The 21,975-nt window shown below is 58.8% G+C and overlaps 1 protein-coding gene across 2 annotated transcripts in view; it reads right to left on the bottom strand.

Moving 5' to 3' along the window:
* Positions 1 to 21,975, bottom strand: part of STKLD1 (serine/threonine kinase like domain containing 1) — a 22,842-nt gene extending 867 nt beyond the window's left edge. Inside the window, exons 1-19 of one of the 2 annotated variants that reach the window (XM_058693587.1) lie at positions 21,837 to 21,973; positions 20,653 to 20,775; positions 20,067 to 20,153; positions 16,937 to 16,981; positions 15,344 to 15,418; positions 13,780 to 13,881; positions 11,357 to 11,427; positions 10,380 to 10,495; positions 9,198 to 9,316; positions 8,475 to 8,638; positions 7,743 to 7,873; positions 6,414 to 6,497; positions 4,245 to 4,361; positions 3,819 to 3,959; positions 2,870 to 2,998; positions 2,043 to 2,171; positions 1,844 to 1,972; positions 442 to 579; positions 36 to 115 (exon numbers count right to left, since the gene is read on the bottom strand). In XM_058693587.1, coding sequence (XP_058549570.1) covers positions 36 to 115; positions 442 to 579; positions 1,844 to 1,972; positions 2,043 to 2,171; positions 2,870 to 2,998; positions 3,819 to 3,959; positions 4,245 to 4,361; positions 6,414 to 6,497; positions 7,743 to 7,873; positions 8,475 to 8,638; positions 9,198 to 9,316; positions 10,380 to 10,495; positions 11,357 to 11,427; positions 13,780 to 13,881; positions 15,344 to 15,418; positions 16,937 to 16,981; positions 20,067 to 20,120 — 1,824 coding nt within the window. In that variant the 5' untranslated portion in view covers positions 20,121 to 20,153; positions 20,653 to 20,775; positions 21,837 to 21,973. Of the gene's footprint in view, positions 1 to 35; positions 116 to 441; positions 580 to 1,843; positions 1,973 to 2,042; positions 2,172 to 2,869; positions 2,999 to 3,818; positions 3,960 to 4,244; positions 4,362 to 6,413; positions 6,498 to 7,742; positions 7,874 to 8,474; positions 8,639 to 9,197; positions 9,317 to 10,379; positions 10,496 to 11,356; positions 11,428 to 13,779; positions 13,882 to 15,343; positions 15,419 to 16,936; positions 16,982 to 20,066; positions 20,154 to 20,652; positions 20,776 to 21,836 lie in introns of both variants that reach the window. The other variant, XM_058693586.1, reaches the window with a different exon arrangement.

Raw genomic sequence — 21,975 nt, 5'->3', positions numbered from 1 at the left:
GGGGCCTGGTGTGTTGGGCCCCCGCTGACACTCACCAGGCTGGAGGTGAAGCGCTCCTTGATCTCCTGGGCCAGAGGCTGGATGCCACTGGCCCGCAGCTCGGGCAGGATTTCCTCTGTGGGCAGAGCGGAGGGTCCTGAGGTCAGGGCCCAGCCAGCCCGATGCTTGTACAACCCGGGCCGGGGCACTTCTGAGGCCAGCGGGACAAAGCCGGGCCCCATCCCACTCGGGCTTAGCATGACCGCACGCTGCCTCTGGGGCTCAGCAGCCGGTGACCCCCCCACGGTCAGCGCGGCACCCGCTGCCTTGAGTTCTGCTGTCGAACGCACAGAAGTTCCAGGGAAGGGTTCCCTTCCTTCTCCCCACCAGTAAGAGCCGGGAGCGGGGTGCCTCTGACCACTGGCTTCCTGGGGGGGATGACAGGGAAAGGGGGACTCGCACCGTAGGACGTGAGGTGGGCCAGCAGCATGCAGATGTTCACCACCACCTCCGGGTCATCCTTGTACAGCCGGTACGTCTCCCGGATGAGGCTGAGGCCGCCGCCGCCCTCCTCTGGCACCACCTGCAGCGCTGCCAGCTCTGGCGGGGGGCGGGAGGGGGGGGGATTCATTTCCTGCAGCTGCCTGTGCCTTGGTGTCCTCCAGGAAGGGGGCTGACGGCAGTCCAGGGTGCTCAGGATAGCAGGGACCTCCGCCACTGGCAGAGGCAGCCAGTTCCCTGCCGCCTGGGGAGCCGCTGAGGCCAGCATTGCCCCACGGGTTGTAAAGGTCACGAAGGCATCTGCGGGCCGCTTTCCTCCTGGCGGGAATGTACGCCCCACCCCACCCCCCACCCCCGCAGAAGGCTCCCGCTGGAGGGCTGGCCTCCGCCCGCAGGCGAAGAGAAGCTCTAGAACGTGTTCCAGAGCGTGCCTGTAGGGTGGGCCTGGGGGAGCGCCAACGCGGCACACGTACACCCCCAGTTAGGGGTCAGGGCCTGGCTCTCGAGGGGCCGGGGCCTGTGAGATGTTACCGCTCAGACCCTCCCGGAGCCTGGGGGATCTCACACGCAGACTTGAGTTGTCGGGCCGGCAGGTGGCAGAGTCCGTTCCCGCTCACACTCTGGCCCCGGCTTCCGACCACCCCTCCATTGCCGAGCCAGGTCACATCTGCCCTCAGGACCCCAGCTCCCCTTCCTGTCCCACGAAGGTCGGCAGCTGCTACAGACCCCGTGTCGGGAGAGGACGACCCTGCCGGCGCCCTTTGGAGCCTCTCCAGGAAGGAGGGCGGCCCCACTCCCGCAGGCCCGGACCGCCTCAGGCCGAGAAGCAGACAGAGGCCCGGCCGCCTGGCCCCCGTCCAGCCCACCCTGTGTACCTGCCCTGAAACACTGTGTTGGGACCAGACCTCAGAGGGGCTGGAGCACCCCTCACACGCCAGCTGGCGGCCTGTCCAGTCTCGGGTCCCAAGCGTCTCCGAAGGGTTATTGTGCCACGAGACGGTCACGGCCCCTAGCACTGCCACCCCAAGTAACAGCTCTCAGGCTACCGGAGTGGGACCCGTCTCCTGGGTGTTTCCATAAGCTACACCCATAGGGATACCTGTGCTGACCTAACACCTGTTCAGAGTGTTTATGGGCAGGGAAAGAGAATCTCAGTATAGCACGAAGCTAAAAACCCCCACAAAACCAGTATGTGTGTGAAAAGTCTCCACGGCAACTTCTGGATGATGGGACTACGGGTTGCTCTTTTCCTACTTTTGACTTTTCGGTTCTGCTTTTGGTTTGTGGGCAGCTGGCAGACACGACTTGTTGAGTCCCGGCCCCCCCGCCTCCTCGGAGTAGCCCAGTCCACTCCCTGGCTCACCGGACACCTTTGCGAGGCTGGCCAGTCCCCGGTAGGCGTTGTTCACCAGTGGGATTCTGTCCTGGCAGAGCCGGATGCTTTGGAGGAACAGCGTCACCACATCTGCGAACTGGTGCTCCTTTACGCAGCCTGCGGAGGGCCTAGTCAGGCCTCCTCGCCTCACGGGTGGGGTCCGTGCCGCCCAGCCGAGGCCGCTCACCTAGCAAGGACAGCAGCCAGAAGACCGCGCAGCCGGCTTCGGCCATCTCTGCGTCCGTGGGGTGGGCGGCCAGCACCTCGGCGATGAGGACCGGGGCTTTCTCCAAGGGGGTCTTGTTCACAATGACGGCTGGGACCGGGACAGGATGAAGGAGGGGACACCTAGCCCTTGAGTGCCTGCAGGAGTGCCTGCTGTGTACGCGCCCCCACGCCCCCTGCCTCCCACCAAGGACACCAGGGCCAAAGCTGCTGGGAGAGAGTTCAGGCGAGAGGGGAGTTTGGGGAGGGGAGGGACTGTCTGTCCCCAGGGGGTCTCGGGAACTTTGCACTTTGGGTGTGGACAGGCCTCTCTGGTTTCCCAGGGTCTCCGTGGCCCCCGGAGCCCTCTTTTCCTTAGAACTACTGCCCAGGTGCTGCAGGGCCCAGAGGGCGCCTGGAGGAGAGGGAGCAGCCCAGCCCCTTTTCTGAATCAGAGGCATCTGCCAGAGGCAGCCTCAGAAGCCAGGGACCGCCCAGGAAATCCCAGGGTGGGTGGCAGGTAGAGGGGCTCCCAGGGCAGGAGCCACCAGAGTCGGTGTGGGCGGGGGGCGGGGGGGCGCCCCACCCGGATGGGAAGCCTGCCTGCCCTGGGTGGAGCCCCCTCCCTTGTCCTCCTCCACTCCTGTCTCTTCCTCTTCTTCCGGGCTCTCAGAAGAGCCTCTCTGTGGGCTCTCGTCCTGAAGTGTTTCAGGGGCAGGACACAGAGGCCCTCGAAGGCTCGCAGAGGTGATCAGGGAGCAGCGAGGACACCAGCCCCCAGGCAGGAGAGCAGGAGGAGGGGACCCTCACCATCCACCATCAGGGCCCAGAGCAGGCTCAGGCCGTTGACGCAGATGTCCCTGTTTGTGGGGAAGGTACTCAGGCGCCCCAGGATATGCTCGAACAGCCCAGCCTCCTGGAGCTCCTCTGAGGCCGATTCTGCGGGCAAGACCCGGAGAACCCCGTCCGTCTGTGGTCCTTGCCCCCCGCATTCCTGGGCGCCTACTCTGTGCCAGTCATACCCAGTGCGGGGCCCAGAAACCGGAGGACGCGGTCCATCCCCTGGGCCGCCAGTCCCAGTATCGCCCATCCCAGTATTGGGCTGGGACCGGCCTCCCGGGACCACACAGAGCCGGCCTGAGCCTCCTGAGATGACAGCGTGATTGTGTCCCGGCCGACACCCAGTTTGCCTGATGGCTCTGATGTATGCCTGTCGTCCTGACGTGCCTCCTCACGGCACCCTCGCCCACTCCCCAAAGGGGGATCCAGCCAGTGTGGTGAGGAGCAGTGCGGGGTCCCTGCCCTTGGCTGGCCACGGGGCTCTAGGTGAGTGTCCCGGGGCTCACGGGCCCAGCTTCCCGCTGGAGAGAGGGCTGCTGACCCGGGGAGGAAGGTGGGAACAGGTCAGGTGCCAACGCCCTCGTCGCGATCCTCCCCATGGCCTTCCCCATCTGGCCGCCTACGGCCTGCCTGCCTGGTGGCTCCAGGAGCCCAGGTGCTCTGGGGAGATGAACAAGGCAGAAGCCGCTGCTGTGAAGCCCATGGTGGCACCTGGCGCCCGGTCGGTGTCGTGCACGTTTGTGGAGGGAACAAGTGACCGTCACATGGAAGCTCCACGTTGGGAGATAAAACAGGACGACTGCGTGGGCGACACCCGCCGAAGGCAGTGCAGGTCGGGCCGCATCCGGAGCGGGCACGCCCCCGTGCCCTGGCAGTGCCCCCGCCTCCGCCCGAGAGAGGGAGGGCCAGGCACACGCACCCTGGCTGGAGATGATGGTGAGCACGCTGTAGACCGTGGCCAGGAGCTGCTCTGCCTCGGGATGAATCCGCAGGCAGCTCAGCAGGACAGAGACGACGGAGCTCTCACTCGGCACCTCGGCCGCGGGGTCCTGTGCCAGCGCTGCTTGGGCCGAGGGAAGACGCCCAGGGTCACCTCCCGAACCTGGGTTCACGGGGCAGGTGGCAGGCAGGTGTGCCCCCTCCCTGGCTGGGGTGGGGGTGGAGGGCAGTGCCCCCACTTCGCATGGAGAAAGCCCTGCCCGCCTGGCACGGAGCAGGTCCCCCCAAGTGCCCACTGCAGGACAGTGAGTGGCGCTGTGCAGCCAGGGCTGGTTTCCAAGGCTCCGCTGGCTCTGGGACGGCGTGCCAGAGTGCACATCTGACACAGGCGTGGCCCGGAACCCACCTTGGCCCAGGGTGCGCAGCAGCAGGGAGCAGGCGTGCAGCTGTATGTCAAGGATCCTCTCGTGTTGCTTCATGATGGCGGTCAACAACTCCACCAGTTCTGTCGGCCACGGCAGACCTGGCAGGGCAGGGTGACGAGGTGAGCCTTGGCATAGGAGCAGGGGTGGGACGGGTGTACAGACCAGACCAGGGACCCCAACTCCGCTAGGAGTCCACAGGGCGTCGTGCACGCGGCCCCGGAGGGACGCGGAGGCGGGGAAAGAAAGTCCTTATTGGGCGCCTGCCGTGGGCATCTCGTTCCAGCAGCCCTTCTTGTCACTCTCGTCTTACAGATGAGGAAACCGGGCAGAGAGAGGACAGCTCTTGCCTCAACAGCCTGACTCTGGAGCCCGTGGCCATAACTACCCTGAGTGTGGGCATCTGTGGGTGTCGTTGACTCTCCTCAGTGCTGTGTGTGCTGGGTAGGAGTGAGAGGCGGGGGCGGGCAGCTGACGGTCCAGTGCCCGCTGTGCCCCTCCACTGCTGCTTTGTTGCCTCGTTCAGTGAGAACAACCAGAACGAGAGAGCTGGCGCCCAGGAGGCCGAGTACAGCTAGCCCGCCTCCGAATGAGGCTGGCTGGGGCAGGTGTGGCTCCGGGGAAGCCTCCCTCAGCTCCTCCGGGAAGATAAAATCTCCCTTCCTATGGACTCTACTCTGGCCACAGCCTAGCTCCAGAAGGAGTCAAGGGGAGGAATGAGGAAGAGGGAAAGGCAAGTGGCCAGTGTGAAGTCTCTGCTGCTGCCTTAGAGGGCTGGGACTGGGCCTCTGCAATCTCTGATGCCCCAGCCACCGAACGGACCTTTGTGCAAGGACAGATGGACAGATGGTTGATGGATGGGTAGATGGACAGATGGACGGATGGATGGATGGATGGATAAACAGACGGTTGATGGATGGTTAGATAGATGGGGGGGGGGCGTGGAGGGCTGATGGATGGGTGGATGGATGGATGGATAGATGAGGGGTGGATGGATGGGTGTGTGAGTGAATGGTTGGATGGATGGACGGACAGATGGATAGATGGATGGTTAGATGGGGGGTGGATAGACGGATGGACGCACAGTTAAGATGGGGTGGTGGATGGAGGGCTGATGGATGGGTGGATGGATGGATGGATGGACGGATGGACGGACAGTTAGATGGTGAGTGGATGGATGGGTGTGTGGGTGGGTCGGCAGATGGGTGGATGGGTAGATGGACAGTTAGATGGGAGGGTGGATGGAGGGCTGATGGATAGGTGGACAGATGGATAGATAGACAGATGGGTGGATGGATGGATGGATGCACGGAAGGATGGTTAGATGGGGGGTGGATGGATGGATGGACAGTTAGGTGGCGGTGGTGGGTGGATGAAGGATGGGTGTGTGGGGAGGGTGGGTGGGTAGATAGGTACTTAGGTGGGGGAGGTGGATAGGTAGACAGATGGATAAATAAATGAATAGATGGATGGGTGGATGGATGGATGGGTAGATGGGTAGTTAGATGGGGGAATGGATGGAGGGCTGGTGGGTGCCTGGACAGGTGAGTGAATATAATATTCACTCTCGTGAGACAAGTTGAATGGAGAGATTTTATGAAACCACGTTTTGACAAAATTTAAAGGATTACGAACACTTATTGATGGAGAGTGTGGGGAAGAAATGCTGTCCTTGATAGGTGGGTAAGTTGGGGTCTCTGTGGAGGACAGTCTGCAGTATCTGTGAAGTCTTCACACCCCAGACATCTAGGAACTCATCTACAGAAACGCTCACACAGGTGCGCACAGGCGTATGCTCCAGGGCGTCCACTGTGGGTTTGCTTATGATACTGGACAATTAGGAACAGGTCAGATGCCCGTCAGTAGCAGTGGTGGAAGAGATGGGATGTCACATTAAGAATCCACGAAAAGCGCGTGACGGCAGGCTGCCACCAGCTGCACACCGAACCATCCCATTCCCGCTTTCTGCTGGGTAGAAGGCGCTCACCCGCCAAGAATTCCAGGCTGCCCGTTCCAAGGAGGTGGCAACATGAGCCTCAAAGGTGTAGGAGAGCCCCTCTAGGAGAGCCTCTGGGAGGGATCACCGCTCCCCCAAAGGCCTGTGCCACAGGGTGAGCCCCGGGGAAGCTGGGGAAGGGGGGCGGGGGCTCTACCTAGCTGCTCTTTGGGCATCTTCAGGAGCCTCTTCAGGGCTTTGAGCTGGACTTCGGGTCTGCTGGAGAAGTTGTGCATGACCTCTGCAGGAGACAGGACGGCATGGGGAGGAGCCCGGCTGGCTCGGGGACCCTTCCGAGGGCCCGGGGCACGAGGGGTCCATCTGTGGGCACCCCGCTGCTCACGGATACATATGATAGGGCATGAGGGGGCGCCCTTATCCCCACTTCTCAGGCCGAGCAGCCTGTCCAGAGGCAGACCCCAGCCTGTCTTAGAGTCTCACTCGAGGCTCAACATGGCCAGGGCTCTGCCCCGAGCCCAGGGCTCTTCCCACTCTGCCTCTGAGCCTCCCCGCAGGGGTCTTTGCCTTTGATTCATGACAAACGCCCCCAGCCCCCAAAAGGAGCAGCAGTCTCCAGGTGTGCCCATTGTAGAGCCCTTCCCTATCCCCTGGCTGACTCAGAGCCCCTCCTGCACCCGTGTCTGGGCACAGGGCACCTCGTAGAGGCCGACAGATGGGCCCTGCAGCTCCCCTCGCTCTAGATGAGGGAATGGGCTCAGAGGGGGTGGCTCGCTCAAGGCCACGCAGCTTCAACCGGACCTAGGGACCTGCCTCCAAAGCCCAGGACCGTGAGACTCAGGGAAACAGAAGCTAGGGCCTCGTGAGCACCCCTTCCCCAGAAGTGAGGGCAGAAGCGGCAGATGGGGGAGGGGGTCCCTTGTCACAGCAGCCAGCGCAGGGAGCCACAGATGGGGAGGAGGGCTGGGAAGGTGGAGCTCGAGTGGAAACTGAGGGTGACCTGTAGACCTCATCGTTCACCCAAGACCTCAGGGGTACTGTGGGGAGCCGCGGGGCGCCCCCGGCCAGGGGCACTTGGTGGAGATACGGTGCTGTCTGTGCACGGGCACCAGGTGACTGGTGGCACCCCCGACGGAGGCCAGTGTGCGTCACACTGCACGGAGCCCCCACAGGGATGCGCCTGCCAGTCTGGCAGTGTCCGGCACCATGACGGGCATCGGGGCCACCGTGTGCCAGGGCGTGGAAGCAAAAAGCAGGCAGTTCTGGGGGCTGTAAGAATGAGGGGGCTGTTCGGCTATGTTGAGGACCGCGGAACAGGAAGGGAAGGGAAGCAGGTGGGGGCCAGGCACGAGGATGGACGCTTAGAGGTGGCGGGGGTGGGGGAGGGGACACGAGGGGCTGGGTGGAGGGGAGTGCCCCGAAACCTTCCCAGCCACCGGCCACATGTCGGGAGCAGACCAGGGGACTGGGCCTCAGGGGAGGTAAGAGAGCAGTGCCAGGGCCCTCCCCATCCGGTCCCCGCCATCACCTATGATGCTGGCCATGTTGCCCCCTAGCAGCAGGTCGGTGACAGAGTCAGGCATCAGCTGCCAGCGCGGTGACAGAGCGATGCTGGAGGACCTGAAGTTGCCGCCCACGAAGGTGATGTGTATCACTTCCCTGGAGAGGAGTGGAGGCAGCTGGCTGGGCTCACCTGGGGGCTCTCGGGGGGGGGCTCTGGGTGGCTGGCAGGCGGGCGCACAGACGCCGGAACCCCACCTTCCCGTTGGGGACCCCGTTCGGCGGCACCTCTCCCGACGTTGCAAGCGTGCCCGGCTGGCGCCCCAGCCACTCCACCTCCTGGAGGGGCCCCGGGCTTGCTCCCAGGGCAAGGGAGGACGGTGCTGGGCCCCAGGAAATTCACCCGCGGGGGCTCCTTCCTCCAGAAAACGTATTGAAAGATCAGATGTTACTATTGTGTCGGTATAATGGCGAGTAGGACCCAGGCTGGGCTCGTTGTTGTATATTCCTGTTTTCCTTCTTATTTGAATGTAAATGGCAACGAAGACCGCTCCTGGTCCTCAGGGCCTCGGCACCTGACAGAGGAGCCGGCTCTGTCGGCTGCGAGGTCACCGGTTACCGCGGTTTGGGACGGCCACACGGGAAAAGCCAGTGGTCCGCGGATGGGACTGCGTGTTTGCAAGCGTTAAAACGCCGTTGCGGGGAGAGACCGTGAGAGATCCACGGGAAGATTAAAACACGGCCCCAGCCCCCAGCTCACCTGATTGTTATTCGCTCCGAAGGGTTGATCTGCAGCATCAAAGGCAAAAGGGAACCGAAAGTTTCCGCGTTGGGGATCTTCTTCTCCTCCAGGGTCTCCAGGACGCCCCTGAGGCCATTCGGGAGGGTCCGGAGGGACTTTCTCAGAAGCATGGCTTCTGTTTTCTGAGGGGACACAGACAAACACCGCTGCTTCCCGCGCTGCGTCAACGGCGCCCCAGCTGGGCCCGGCCCCGGCAGAGGACTGGCTGGCCTGTCCCAGGGCCACCCTGAGGGGGCCAGAGGTGGGAAGGCTGGGGAAGTGAGCCTGCACGGCTACCTCGGGGCCCCGGGTGACAGGCAGCCCCTGTGTGTTCAGGCCAGCCTCGGTCACTTTCCTGTGGCACCTGCATTCCACCGCGGGCCGGCTGGTGCACCTGAACGGGGCCTTCTCATCCACAGGAGGCAGCGAGTACGCGGGGAGCCCGCTGTGAGGGTTAGCGTGGGGCGGTCTGCCTGTCATGGTCGTTGCCCTCCTCACCACGCCGGGGCCCCGCAGGCCCAATGTTGAGTGCGAGGGTCCCCCAGCAGCTGGGACGGGGGGTTCCTCACGGCCCCTTGGAGGCTCGGAGCAAGGCAGGAGGATGCAGGTGGGAAGAGTGAGCCCCTTTTGAGCAAGGTGGGCAGGGCCGGCCTTCCGGGGACGGGGGGTGTGGCAGGGAGAGGGAGGCAGAAGGCAGCTCACGTCTGTGAAGGAGCAGCTGGCCATGTCCAGGATGATGCAGCCCAGGGACCAGACGTCAGATCTCTGGCTGAAGGAGAAGCGGAGGGCCTCGGGCGCCATCCAGGACTTCTGACAAGGGTCTGTCGGCAGGAGAAGGTGTCAGATGTGGATGTCCTGTCTCCCTGGGAAAGTGAGGGGAGACTCACTTTCACCAAAGAGGTGCTCTCTTTGGAGGGAAAGGAAGAGGGCCCTGGTCAGCAACATCCCGGCCCTGGTCTCAGACAGCGAGGCAGGTGCCCAGCCAGGCTGGCCCGTGTGTGCACACACGCGCGTCTCTGCACCCAATATGGCTGCAGAGGTGGCCCAAGAGCCGTGAGCCAACAAGGCTCTCTGGCCATCTTGCCCCTCTAGAGGTCAGAACCCAGAGGCAACATTCCAGTTTCCCCGCCCTAGGTTCTAAAACCTGAACCCCAGACAAGCAGCCAAAAGAGCGGGGTCACCAGTCCGTTAGTCCCCGATAGACCTCAGGCAGCCCCTCCCTCTCCGGGCCTCCATTCCCCAATGGAACGGTAAAGGGGTGAACTCCAAGGACCCTCCTACCTTTCCAGTAGACCCACCCACTCACCCATCCGCCCACACGTCCATGCCTCCGCCCATCTATCCTCCTGTCCGTCCGTCCATTTGTCCTCTAGGCAACCAGGACTCTGAAATCCTCAACTACAGTTACTCTCTCTGTCCCTGACAGCTGGCATGGGCTTGAAGCCCAGCTCCCTTTGCCCCACTGTCCTTCCAAAGGAAGGAGAAGGCATCTCCCCTTACTCCCCATGTCTGCCATCTCCTCGGCTAGTTTTAGGGCTCAGTAAAGTAACCCAGCCCTCACCGGTGCCTGGCACCCACCAGCCCTCCATCTCCTGAGGCCATTCTTCTGCTTCCACGAAGGCTAACATTTCCTGGGTGTCTTTTGGACCCTGCGTGCGCCCCCTCCCCTGCCACGGTGGTATACCCCTGCCCAGTCACAACCCAGGCAAGGGAGTCTCTTTGGAGCCCACAAAAGCCCATGGGGGTCTGTGGGGACCTTCTGAACAAGGAGAGGTTTGACCCGTTCTACCAGGGGGCCCCGCCCTCTGGGCTCTGGGAACGACCCCACTGGCAGCGTGGCCCCTCCCCCAGCCTGGGACGCAGCCTGGGACGACCCCGGGCCACCTTCCTCCGCGCGGATGTTCCACTTGGCTCTGTCCATCATCAGCGCGTTGGAGCTCAGGTCCTGTAATTTGCAGTGGTTGCTGCTGCTGAGGACTATGTTGGAGGGCTTGAGATTCCTGAAACGAAGAGGCAGGACTCTCCACCCACCCCCACCACCGGCCGCCACGGGTGACCCTCCCGGGGCAGGGGCCAGCACCTTGAACCTCCCTCCCTGCTCCCTGCCCCACCCAGTCCTGCTCCACTCTCCGGAAATGCCCCCCTTGCAGCCTGCTTTTTAAATACTGCTTCCTACAGAAATAAAGTCTACTCCGTTCTTCTAAATGGGAAAACCACCAGCCAGCCACAAGGAGGAAAACACCTGACCGTCTGCCGTTTCTCCACTGACATCTTGCTCACCTCCCTCCAGACCCTCGCTATCTATGCATCTACTTAGGGATTTGGCTTTTGACCATTTGTTGAGGTCCAGTGACATCAACACTAAATCGTGAGCCTTCTCTTCGTCCACATGGTCCACGCGTTTCTTCTCTCTTCCTTTAAACCCGACACTGATTCCGTCTGAAGCCATTCCCAGCCCCTTCGGACCATGGATGCCACAGGGTGAGCGAAGCCGTGCTGGTGGCGATCTCAAGCTCAGCCCCGGGGACGGCAGCAGCCCCGCCAGCCGGCCAGAGGCCACGGCGCGCAGCCTAATCTCTTTCCTCCGAATGCTGTTATCTGGCTGCTCTCCCTGCACTTTAGAACCAACCTGCCCCGGTCAGGTTACGCTTCATGAAGCTGGGTGAATCACTGCAGGTGACGTGGAGGGGGTGGCCTTCTCTTTACGCCTGGGAGCTGCTCTGGAAAGGTGCCCGCTCTTATCCTGGCTGCGCTGACCCCGGCCACACCTCTCTGCCCTGCCCCTGCCCCTGCCCCTGGGTACTGACATCTAAGGGGACTCAGTGCCTTTGCTCCTGAAGCAGCCTGGCCGCCCCGGTCACCTGTGGATGATGTCTAAGTGGTGCAGGTATTCCAGAGCGTCCAACACCTGGCCCAGCATGTTCTGCATCCACTGGGGGGAAAATGAGAGACGCCAGGATTGGAGGGGTCTCCCAGCAGCCGGCTTAGGCAGGTCAGCCACCACGCAGAACAGCCGGTGGGATCATGGTGTATTCTCTTTTTTTTTTTTTAATTTTTAAATGTTTTTATTTATTTTTGAGAAAGGGGGGGTGGAGAATGCGTGTGTGCTGGTGGGGGAGGGGCAGAGAGAGAGGGAGACACAGAATCCGAAACAGGCTCCAGGCTCTGAGCTGTCAGCCCAGAGCCCGATGCGGGGCTCGAACTCACGGACCGCGAGGTCATGACCTGAGCCGAAGTCGGATGCCCAACCGACTGAGCCACCTAGGCGCCCCTAATTTTTTTAATGTTTATTTATTTTTGAGACAGAGAGAGACAGAGCGTGAACAGGGGAGGGTCAGAGAGAGAAAGAGACACAGAATCCGAAGCAGGCTCCAGGCTCTGAACTGTCAGCACAGAGCCCGACCGGGGCTTGAACTCACAAACCATGAGGTCATGACCTGAGCTGAAGTCGGACGCTTAACCGCCTGAGTCCCCCAGGCGCCCCTCTCCTTGCTTAGACAGGCCCAAAGCCCCACAAAAGCTCAGAGCCAACGCAAGAGGCTTCTGCTTCATGTGCCTTTGAGGCTGAAGTGTGTGCAGCCATCCAGACAGTGACAGCACGTCAGCCAGGGCAACGCCCCAGTTTCCAGACCACCCGCCCCTGCCTCCATCTCAGAGTCCCCGGGTGCCCTGACCCCAGCCCTGTGCTCCACCCCTTGTGGCCCAGGGGCCTTGTGGGGATCAAAGATATTGAAATCTCTATTGCCTACTTGAGGTTTGCCTCTCCATGCCATTGGAATGAAAAGTGCTCTGACAAAGAACATTCTAGAAATACTTTATGTCAGAAACAAGATCCATCTAGTGTCCAGGGCAGTGATTTTCAAACCGTGTTCCTAGGAACCCCGGACTCTACCCAGGGGTGTCAGAGAGGAGCTGAGCGTACAAGACCCCGGGCTTCCACTCTACCCTCCACCAACCCTGCCATGCCCCCTGATTAGAATGGCTTTGCCTTCCTTGCTGCGTTTCTGAGAACATTTTGTGCTTGAAAGGGTTCCACCACTAACAGAAAGTTTGAAACCTACTCCAGAACCGACCCTGAGGCCCACGTTGGGAGAGGAGCTGCGTGCCCCTCAGAACCCCTCAGTGGTGACATGGTGCCCACAGGCCCCCTGAGCAGAGGGGCGCTCACAGCAAAAGCAGGCAGAATTCACTTGGGGTGCATCATCGGCAATGTGAAAGCAAAAATGACCTAAGCAAAAATGACCTCGCTTAAAAGGCAACAGGAAAATATCCTCATGACCCTGGGGCAGGACAGGCTCTCAGATAGGCTCAAAGGCGCTAACCATAAAAGAAGGACAGAGAACCTGACTTCATTACAATTAAGGAGTTCTGTTCATCAAAAGACAAGGTTAAGAAAGCAAATCAGGAAGCCACAGTCTGGGAGAAGACTCTGGATGCCCGCATCCGTGATATGTAAAGAACACCTACACACCAACATGAAAAGACAAACAACCCCAACGTTTAAATGGACAAAAGACTCGAACAGGCACAACATCCAAACGACTAAAAAGCACTCACCACGATTACCGAGCTTATCTCAAATTAAATGTGATTTTTAATTAAAATGGCACAGAATGCCGTGTTGGCCAGGAAGCAGGAGCCGGAATGCTCACAGCTTGTGCTGGGAGTAACCCCGAGTCACCCAAACTGTGCTGGACACTGGAACATGTACGGAAGCTACTCACACACACACCCGCTCTGCGGTCCAACAGGGATTCCTCCAGGAAAGGTGAGCACTTAGGTTGACCAGAAGGCACATCCAGCATGGTTCATGGCAACCTGATTCATAATAGTCCGAAACTGGGAACAAGCCACGTGCTCACAGAGCGGGGCCACGTGCAGACAGACGTGGCCCCACAATGGGGCGGCACCTAGCCACGACACGGACAATTTCATGATACATTCGCATAAGAAACCAGACACAAACGGTGACACACTGTATGAGCCCATTAATGTGAACCCCAGGGCAGGCAGAAGAATGTCTGGGTGGAGAATTCCAACCATGGGCATGGACAGGGACTTCTGGAGCTCCAGGAGTGTTCTGCATCTCCAAGTGGGGGAGGTTACGTGAGCGTATGCCTGGTACGGTGCACCAAGCTGTGCACTGAAGGCCTGTGCATGTCACAGCGTGAAAATACCTCTAGGCATAGATGTGAGAAAAGATAAGGCATGTCCGCCCTCCCTTCTGCCCCTGATTGAGGTCCAGGTGGCCCCCAGGCCTGGTGTTCTAGAGAGTCTGTCTCACCTCGGAGTCAATGATTGTCTTTGTCTCCCTCTTCTTCTCAATGACCTTCTGGAAGCTTCCATGGTTGTACTCCATCACCAGGCAGAGGAACAGAGAGGAGATCTGCTGGGGACATGAGGCCTCAGCCAGATGTCACAGTCCCAGCCCCCACAAGCCCAGGCCTGGGCGTCTCTGCGAGGTTACCTCTGTGAGGGCCTCCCTCCACAGGGCTATCACTGCCTGCAGTGGGATATGAGCCCCCCGCAAACAGCCCCTGCTCACACCTCTGGCCTCATCTATCCTCTCGTCCCCCTCCGTCCCTGCTCCATCTGTATGAACCCCTCAGACTTTTCTGAAAGTGGCTCAGGCCTTCTGGCCACTGTATACACAGACCCCCCCCGCACCTGGGACCCCTTCTTCACAGGTAACCATTCAGTCTTTAGGGCTCAGCTTACGTCCGTTTCCTCTGTCAGGGGAGCCTGGCCCGGGTGGGACTCCAGCAGACCAGGTCAGGGGCCTCAACTCAGGGCTCTCAGAGGACCCCTGCTTTTCCTTCCACAGTGAAATGCCCTCTTGGCTTTTCTGTGTTTCCTTGAGAGCGTTACAGGGCACTCCAAAAATATTCGGGGTGCACACAGTGATGGCCTCTCCCTAAGGCTTTCCTCAGGGCCCAGCTGAAGAGGGGGAACATGTATGAGGGGACCCTCCACTCCTGCTCAAGACCTTGGTTGCCACCCGCCCCTCCCCCAGACAGGGACACTAAGGCAGAGGTCTGAGTCTGCCAGGAAGCCTTGTGGCCTCCCTTCACCTCCAGGGCCCCTGCCCCACCCAGCTCAACCCATCTGGGACGATTTGCAGGACTCTGGATCCCTGTGAAGACCAGAAGTCACATGGCCTATGGGGTGAAACACAGGGCTTGGGGACTTACAAGACCCTGATTTGAATCTTACTCAGCTGCTACTGGCTGTGTGGTCTCGGAGAGCTCCTTAACCTCTCTGAGCCCCGGGGAAATGAGGACACTACGTCCAACCTGCAGATCTCCCAGGCTGTAGGGACGGCCATTAGTAAACTTCAGGAGCCGCAAACGTCAAGGGTCCAGAGGCACAGGACAAACTGATGCCAAATAAGGGGGGAGAACAGGGACCAGCTTCCTAAAGCCTGCTCCTTCCGTGAAAGTCAAAAGTTCCCCCTTCAGAGGGCAGACTCACGGAGCCTTTGGCTGCAGGATGAGCTCAGCCGCTGAACACACAGGGCACTGGAGTCAAGCCTTCCAGGCCCGGCCTCCTGGCTGGGCCACAGACTAGGTAGGTAACCAGGAGGGACTGGTTTCTCTTAGCCTTTCTTTCTTCCCTCAAGTCGTATACCTACCCCTCCTCCACTGAGACTCCTGCGGGCTCGTAGGAGATGATGCCCACAGAGTCCCCAACGGGGCCCCGGTAAGTGCTGAGTCAGGGGCCGCTGCATTTACAGTCCCTGCCATCACTGCTCAAGGGGTTAAATGGCATCGGGGTGCTCTGTGCTCAGCTGGCTTGTTCCTGGAGCCACCGGACGCCAGCTGAGCCCGAAGGTGTCGGCTCTGACCCACCTGACTGTTCCATATGATGAACAGCTCCTGGTATGTGGAGATGTGGGCGTGCCGGAGCTTCAACAGCGGCATCAGCTGCCGGGACGAGAGCAGAGGAGGTGGCCATGTGCGGGAAACACTGCTCCCCAGCTAGTGCTTCTGTGTCACGTTATCCCGACAAAAACGCAAGCTTCTGGCTCTGAACGGGGCTGGGGAGCGCGCACGAGGAGGGTATGCAGTCTTGCGCTTCAGAGTCAGACAGCCCAGTGTGGGTCCCGGCTCTCCAGCAGGTGCTGGCTGTGCCGTGTGGCCGAGGAGAGGCTCCTCAACCTTTCTGAGCTTCTAGCCTCATCTGAAAATGGCAGTAACAGTGGCACCTGCCTCACGGGGGTGTCGAGGGCCAAAGTGAGCTCATCCAGGGAAGTGCCTGATGTGGACGGCAAAAAGCACGGTCAGGGTCAGCTGGAGAAGGTGGTGCGGCCACAGGGAGGCGGGACACTGATGCACTTGCCCCCACCTTGCCTCCTGGGTGGCACGCACTTGGGGCTCCAATGGCCCACTCCCGGCTGACGGTGCTTGAAGAAGCCACGCGGCTGGGCCACAGCAATGGCGGCCATAGCCACCAGGAGGCAGGCGGCCAGCTGCTGCTGGTGGAGGGCTGGCTGCCAGCGCAGGTGGCCCAGCAGAGTGGGGAAGGGGACGGGGTTGGGCACAGCTGTGGTGGCGTGGGGGCTGCGGGAGGTCTCCCACGGTCTCTATCTCACTTTGTCGGGATGTGGCCTGGGTCCTGCACTGTGCCTCCCTCACACTGTGGACTGGACAGCTGCGTGCTGGCAAAGCTCAGGAACTGGTGATTCCGGCAAGATGGCAAACAGGTGACCACCACACAGGAAGGGAGGCATTTGCTTCATGCAAGTTGAAGTTGAAGACAAGCAAAGGAAAACCGCTCGGAGCCTTTGGGCAATCCAAGCGCATGCGGCTGCTAGTGCGATTGTTATAAGTTAGGATGTTATTGTGGGTTCTGACTGGTAGATTGAAGGAATGTAAAAGAACGTACATTTGCTTTCTCAAGCAATTCCAAACTTCCCAAATCTTCCACTGTAACTGGTATTTTTATCATCGAAGGGACAATGTTTTAAAAGATGGTGATTGGTAGATTAGTCTTGGGACCTGGCCAACTTGTAAACTTTGTCTTCTTGGGGCACCTGGGGGAACTCAGTCGGTTAAGTGTCTGACTTTGGCTCAGGTCATGTTCTCACGGTGACTGAGTTCGAGCCCCACATTGGGCTCTCTGCTGTCAGCAGAGAGCCTGCTCTGGATCTTCTGTCTCCCTTTCTGCCTCTGCCCAGTTTGCTCTCACCCTCTCTCTCAAAAATAAATAAACATAAAAAAAAAAAACTTTATCTTCTCTGAGAACATATATTCTGGGTTGTCTGCACCAGGATTCAGAAACGAATGTTTGGGGCACAGACTCTCTTCATGACCTTGGGGCTTCTGGCTGTGCAGCACTGGGCAAGGACTGGTTCTGACCCTCCTTGCCTCCAATGAGGTACAGAACAGTCTTTGTGTGTTCTGCATCGGGTCTTCTAGGGAGGGAACCACCCAGAAAGTTACCTCCTCCAAGGCCTCGTTGGCCTGATGCTCATCAATACACTCCACCTGTAGGGGTACAAGAACACTAACTCAGTAAACATGTAGGAACCCGTCTCCACCACCACTCTCATCAAGATCACCATCTCCATGACCACCACCGCCACCACCATCACCGTCATCATCATCATCACCGTATCATCATCGCCATCATCACTGTGATCATATTATCACCATCACCATCGCCACCATCATCACCATCATAATCACCATCACCTTCATCGCCATCATCACCATCATCGCCATCACCAACATCACCACCATCACCGTTGTCACTGTCGTCACCATCATCAATCACTGCCATCATCACCATGACTGTAACCATCACCATCATCCTCACCACCGTCATCACCATCGTCATTGTCATCACCATTGCCACCATCACCATCTCCATCATTACCATCACCAACATCATCACCATCAACACCATCACCATTGTCATCGTCATCACCATCACCAACATCACCACCATCACCGTTGTCAGTCATCACCATCATCAATCATCGCTATCATCGCCATGACTACCACCACCACCATGACTGTAACCACCACCATCATCACCATCGTCATTGTCATCACCACTGCCACCATCACCATCATCATCTCCATCATCACCATCATAATCATCATCAATACCATCACCATCGTCACTGTCATCACCATCATCGTCATCACCACTGCCACCATCGCCATCAGTATCCCCACCATCCCCACCATCATCATCACCATCATCACCACGATCATGATCATCACCATCACCACCATCACCGTTGTCACCGTCATCACTCTCATCATCACCATCATCATCATTGCCACACCACCATTACCATCACCATGACCATCATCACTGTCACCATCATCACCATCATCATCACCACTATTATTCACTGGGACGGGGGCCAGGCTTCTACCACTCGCGCCCCACCACATGGCACCAGATGAGGCCTGGAGTTGTTCCTAAGGCAGGGATATCCAAAAATGCTTTGAGCAATGAGAACATCTTTACTCCTGTCACAAGGATAAGCCTAGGATAGAATAATATAAACTCCAAACAACATTAGAGGATCCTCCGGTTGGCCAAGTATCAACCTCACCACTTCATTCCTTATCCAAACTGGGAAGATTGTCCCTGTCACCGAACATGGGGCAGTGGGGGAATGTGGGAGAAAAGGGGTGGTTGATGGGAGGAGCAGCATGAAACTTCAAGTCTACCGCATACTTGGTGGCAAAGTATGCATGCATTTTGCAGGAGCAGATCATCCCCGCCTCTAATACCAGATCCTCACCCAGAGCTTCTGCGTGTAAGACTTACAGATGACGCACTCTTAGGGGCGCCTGGGTGGCTCAGTCAGTTAAACATCTGACCTCGGCTCGGGTCATGATCTCATGGTTCGTGAGCTCAAGCCCCGCATGAGGCTCCGACGGCTCGGAGTCTCGAGCCTGCTTCAGATTCTGTGTCCCACTCTCTCTTGGCCCCTCCCCCGCTCACACTCTGTCTCACTCTCTCTTTCTCAAATAAACATTTAAAAAATTTAAAAACAAATGACGAGGGGCGCCTGGGTGGCGCAGTCGGTTAAGCATCCGACTTCAGCCAGGTCACGATCTCGCGGTCTGTGAGTTCGAGCCCCGCGTCAGGCTCTGGGCTGATGGCTCGGAGCCTGGAGCCTGTTTCCGATTCTGTGTCTCCCTCTCTCTCTGCCCCTCCCCCATTCATGCTCTGTCTCTCTCTGTCCCAAAAATAAATAAAAAACGTTGAAAAAAAATTAAAAAAAAAAAAAAAATGACAAACTCTTATAACTGGGGTGATCGTAGGTGAAAATGCAGAGGTGGTGGCTTACTCCCAGATCCCGTAAAGACCCCAGATGGAGCAGCACAGTGAGACTGCCTTCCCTTCCTCCTGTTCCAGGGGCTCATGCTTATCGGTGAATTTGGCCAACACACCCTGAAAGCCTTCCAAATGTCACCTCCTTTGCCCTAGATGCCCCACCCCTAGGAATTGATCCCCAAGGATATCATGGATCCTCAAAAAAGTTAACTAGAAGGTTGCTTATCAGCGTTGTTGACACAGAGTGAAAGACCAAGAACAGGCTAAGCGCTTATCATACACGAAGGGCTCAGGGATCGTTGGGGGCAGTTACAGTCCATCAAGCAGGTGGGGCCACGCCCCTTGATCCCCCAGAAGGCGGTCGGCTGTCCTGCTCCAGTGGTCGGAGAGACAATGGGGGCGGCCCTCCGGCCAGCCTGCAGTGGAGCCAGAGGAAGGTAAGGACTCCAGGCCCAGCCTCCTCTGGTAGAGGCTGCTGAACTGCTCCACAGGCAGCCCGCCTGGTCAGCAGAAGTGGCCCCAGCAGCTGATGCCAGCGAGGCTCTCCCACGTGCACGGTCAACCCCAATTCCACGGCATCCCAGCCGTCACCGTGCACCACGAGGGCGGGGCCGGAACTCTCAGCGCGGCCCTCTTCTCCTACACCTTCTGTGCAGACAGCTGAACCGCCCTGGCTCGGATGCACAAAGGGCTTTCCCCCTGCAGGTCCGTACCCACCCTCTGCCATGCCACCCCGGTGAGGAGGTGGCGGAAGGGCCCAGGGCCCGATGATGTCCTGTGTGACCTCGGGCGAGTCCCTGCCCACCCCTCCTCCACCCCAGGCCTGGCTCCCCTTTGGTAAAAAGATAGCCCTGCTGAGGTAGCCTGAATTCGCATCCCCTTGGGAGCTGATGCTGGCCAGCTGCAGCCTCCCCAAGCCTCCCCATCCTTGTAGACCGGGGCCATGGCTCCTGCTTGGCAGGGCTGGGGGGAGACTGAATGCGACTGGCTGGAAGCACATGCTGAATAAGGGGCTGGTATGGTTGCAGTTGTTGAAGTGAAAATGAGCACTCCTGCTCCACGCAGGTGAGAGGCAAGTGTGTCGGGAAGCCTGGGGAGCCTCGTGCCGCCCCCACGTCTACTCTCAACTGGATCTGCCTCCGTGACTGGTGACTGCCGGCAGAGAGGAAACAGCTCTCATCGGGAGGGAGCCCTTCTCTAACATGGAGGCGGTAAGTGTACGTTTGGGGACACCACTCGCGCTAGGATGCCACCGGAGTCACCTCGTACCTGCTTCATCACGTACTTTACTTTGTTTTCTGTTTTCTCCACCACCAAGTTCATCCCCAAGGCCCCAGGACTCAGCTGGCGCAAAATCTAGCAGGAAGAGAAAGAGAAGCTTTCAGCAAACGCACACAGATGGCTTCTCACTTTCCAAAGCGCGCTCACCTCCGACGCCTTTTCTGACCCCCAGTCCCCTCGCAGACTAGCAGAGCAAGCGTCTCCACCACATTTTGCGGAGAAGGAAATGCCCAGAAGGCTGAGGAGCCCTCAGAAGGCAGAACCTGAGCCCGTCTCTCCGAGGGCCAATTCTGGAGCTCTTTCCACCACCCTGTAACCCCTTCTCCACGCGGCAGCAGGGAGCAGTGGGCATCCGAGAGCCAGTACCTCCCTGGGGCAGAGCTTTGTTCACTCTCTCTAGCCCCCCTATTATTCCAGCTTCCAGCACCCACCTCCGAACTGAACATCCAAACAAGAAAATCACTGGTCCATAATGGCTGTGCAGTTACAGCTACGGGTGGCTTGGCACTGTGCCAAGCACTTTACAGCCCCCTCCCCCTGGTGAGTGGCACTATTGTTACGTCCATGTCCATACCGGAGAAAACTGAGGCGCAGGGAGCGAGGTCCTTGCCTGAGGCTACAGTGTTAATAAGTTAGACGGCCTGGAGCGGACGGGAACTCTGGGGTCTGACTCCAGGGTCTGCGTTATGAAGCAAACCTGCAGAGATGGCCACCAAGTCAGAAATCTGTGCAGGGAGGCCAAGGACTATGGGGTAGGCTAGACGATGGAATTACACCTGCCAGGGGATAGAGGAAGCCTGGCAGGACGGAAAGGAGTGGATATAGGAGGTGGAACCCTGAGTTCAGGGTCTTGGATTCTGCAATCCAGCCCCTGTGTGGGTGGACTGAATTGTGCTTAGGGAATTTGGGGGACAATGTACTACCGAGTGGCTTAAGCCAGTCTAAGGATGCACAGCTTAGGCTCTCTTAAGTGGTGGGTTAAACAGTAAAACACCCGTAGCTGAGATGGGGTCTCTGTTTTCTCCCCCAAAAAGTAACTTTGCCTTTAAAATTCTCTGCCCCCCAGAAACTCATCTCCTTTACAGGGCTGACTCCCCCGTAGCCCTCCCACACAAAGGAAGGGAGTTCTCCCAAAGTGAGCAAAATCTTATCTACAAATTGTTTTCAAATTAATGAAATCTTTACAAAGACTGAATCTAACATTTGATAAAGTTGGCATATCATGTATCGAAGCAGTCAATTAAACAATTAAACACTCATTCATTTTAATTTTGCATCTTTCCTTTTGTTTTGGGAATTTTTCAAGTCTTACACATGGTCACGGGCCCTGGAAATGGGCCAGGCCCTCCACCCCGGGACTACCGACGGCGTGTATTAGGAGTTTGGAGGCTCCTGATTGTGAACTCTGGACATTTTAGGGTGTCCTGTGTCCACCGGCAAAACGGTGGACTTCTCTCCCCTCAAGTATTCAGACGAACGGTGCTGGAGAGTCATTTCATCCATCATTTTAGAGAAGGGGAAACTGAGGCCCAGAGAGGCAAAGGGCACCCAGGGGGTCATTCCACGCGCTGGAGGCAGACCCTGGCGGGGGGGGGGGGGGCGGGGGGACTTGGCCACCAGCCCCCTCTCCAGCGGCTGTGACCGGTAAACCGGTAGCGGGCTGGGTGGGGGTTGCAGGAGGTCGTTGAGGTCCCTGGCTCGCCCCAAACCGGCGGGTTCTCGTCGCCCCGGCCTCCCCACCAGGGAACAACTTGGCACCTGGTACTTCTCCATAGTGTCCCCAGGGGAGACTCCCCGCGTCCTCTCCCTTGGCACGGCGCTGGGGGTGCGCCCCTAGCCGGCGCCCACGCGCGGACCCTCGACTGAGCATGCTCAGTAGAGAGCGCGCCCGGGAGAG

The sequence above is a fragment of the Neofelis nebulosa genome, chromosome 12 (assembly GCF_028018385.1).
Source record: "Neofelis nebulosa isolate mNeoNeb1 chromosome 12, mNeoNeb1.pri, whole genome shotgun sequence".
Classification (NCBI taxonomy): domain Eukaryota; kingdom Metazoa; phylum Chordata; class Mammalia; order Carnivora; family Felidae; genus Neofelis; species Neofelis nebulosa.
The sequence above is the reverse complement of the archived record's forward strand: the minus strand, read 5'-3'. Positions and strand labels throughout refer to the sequence as shown.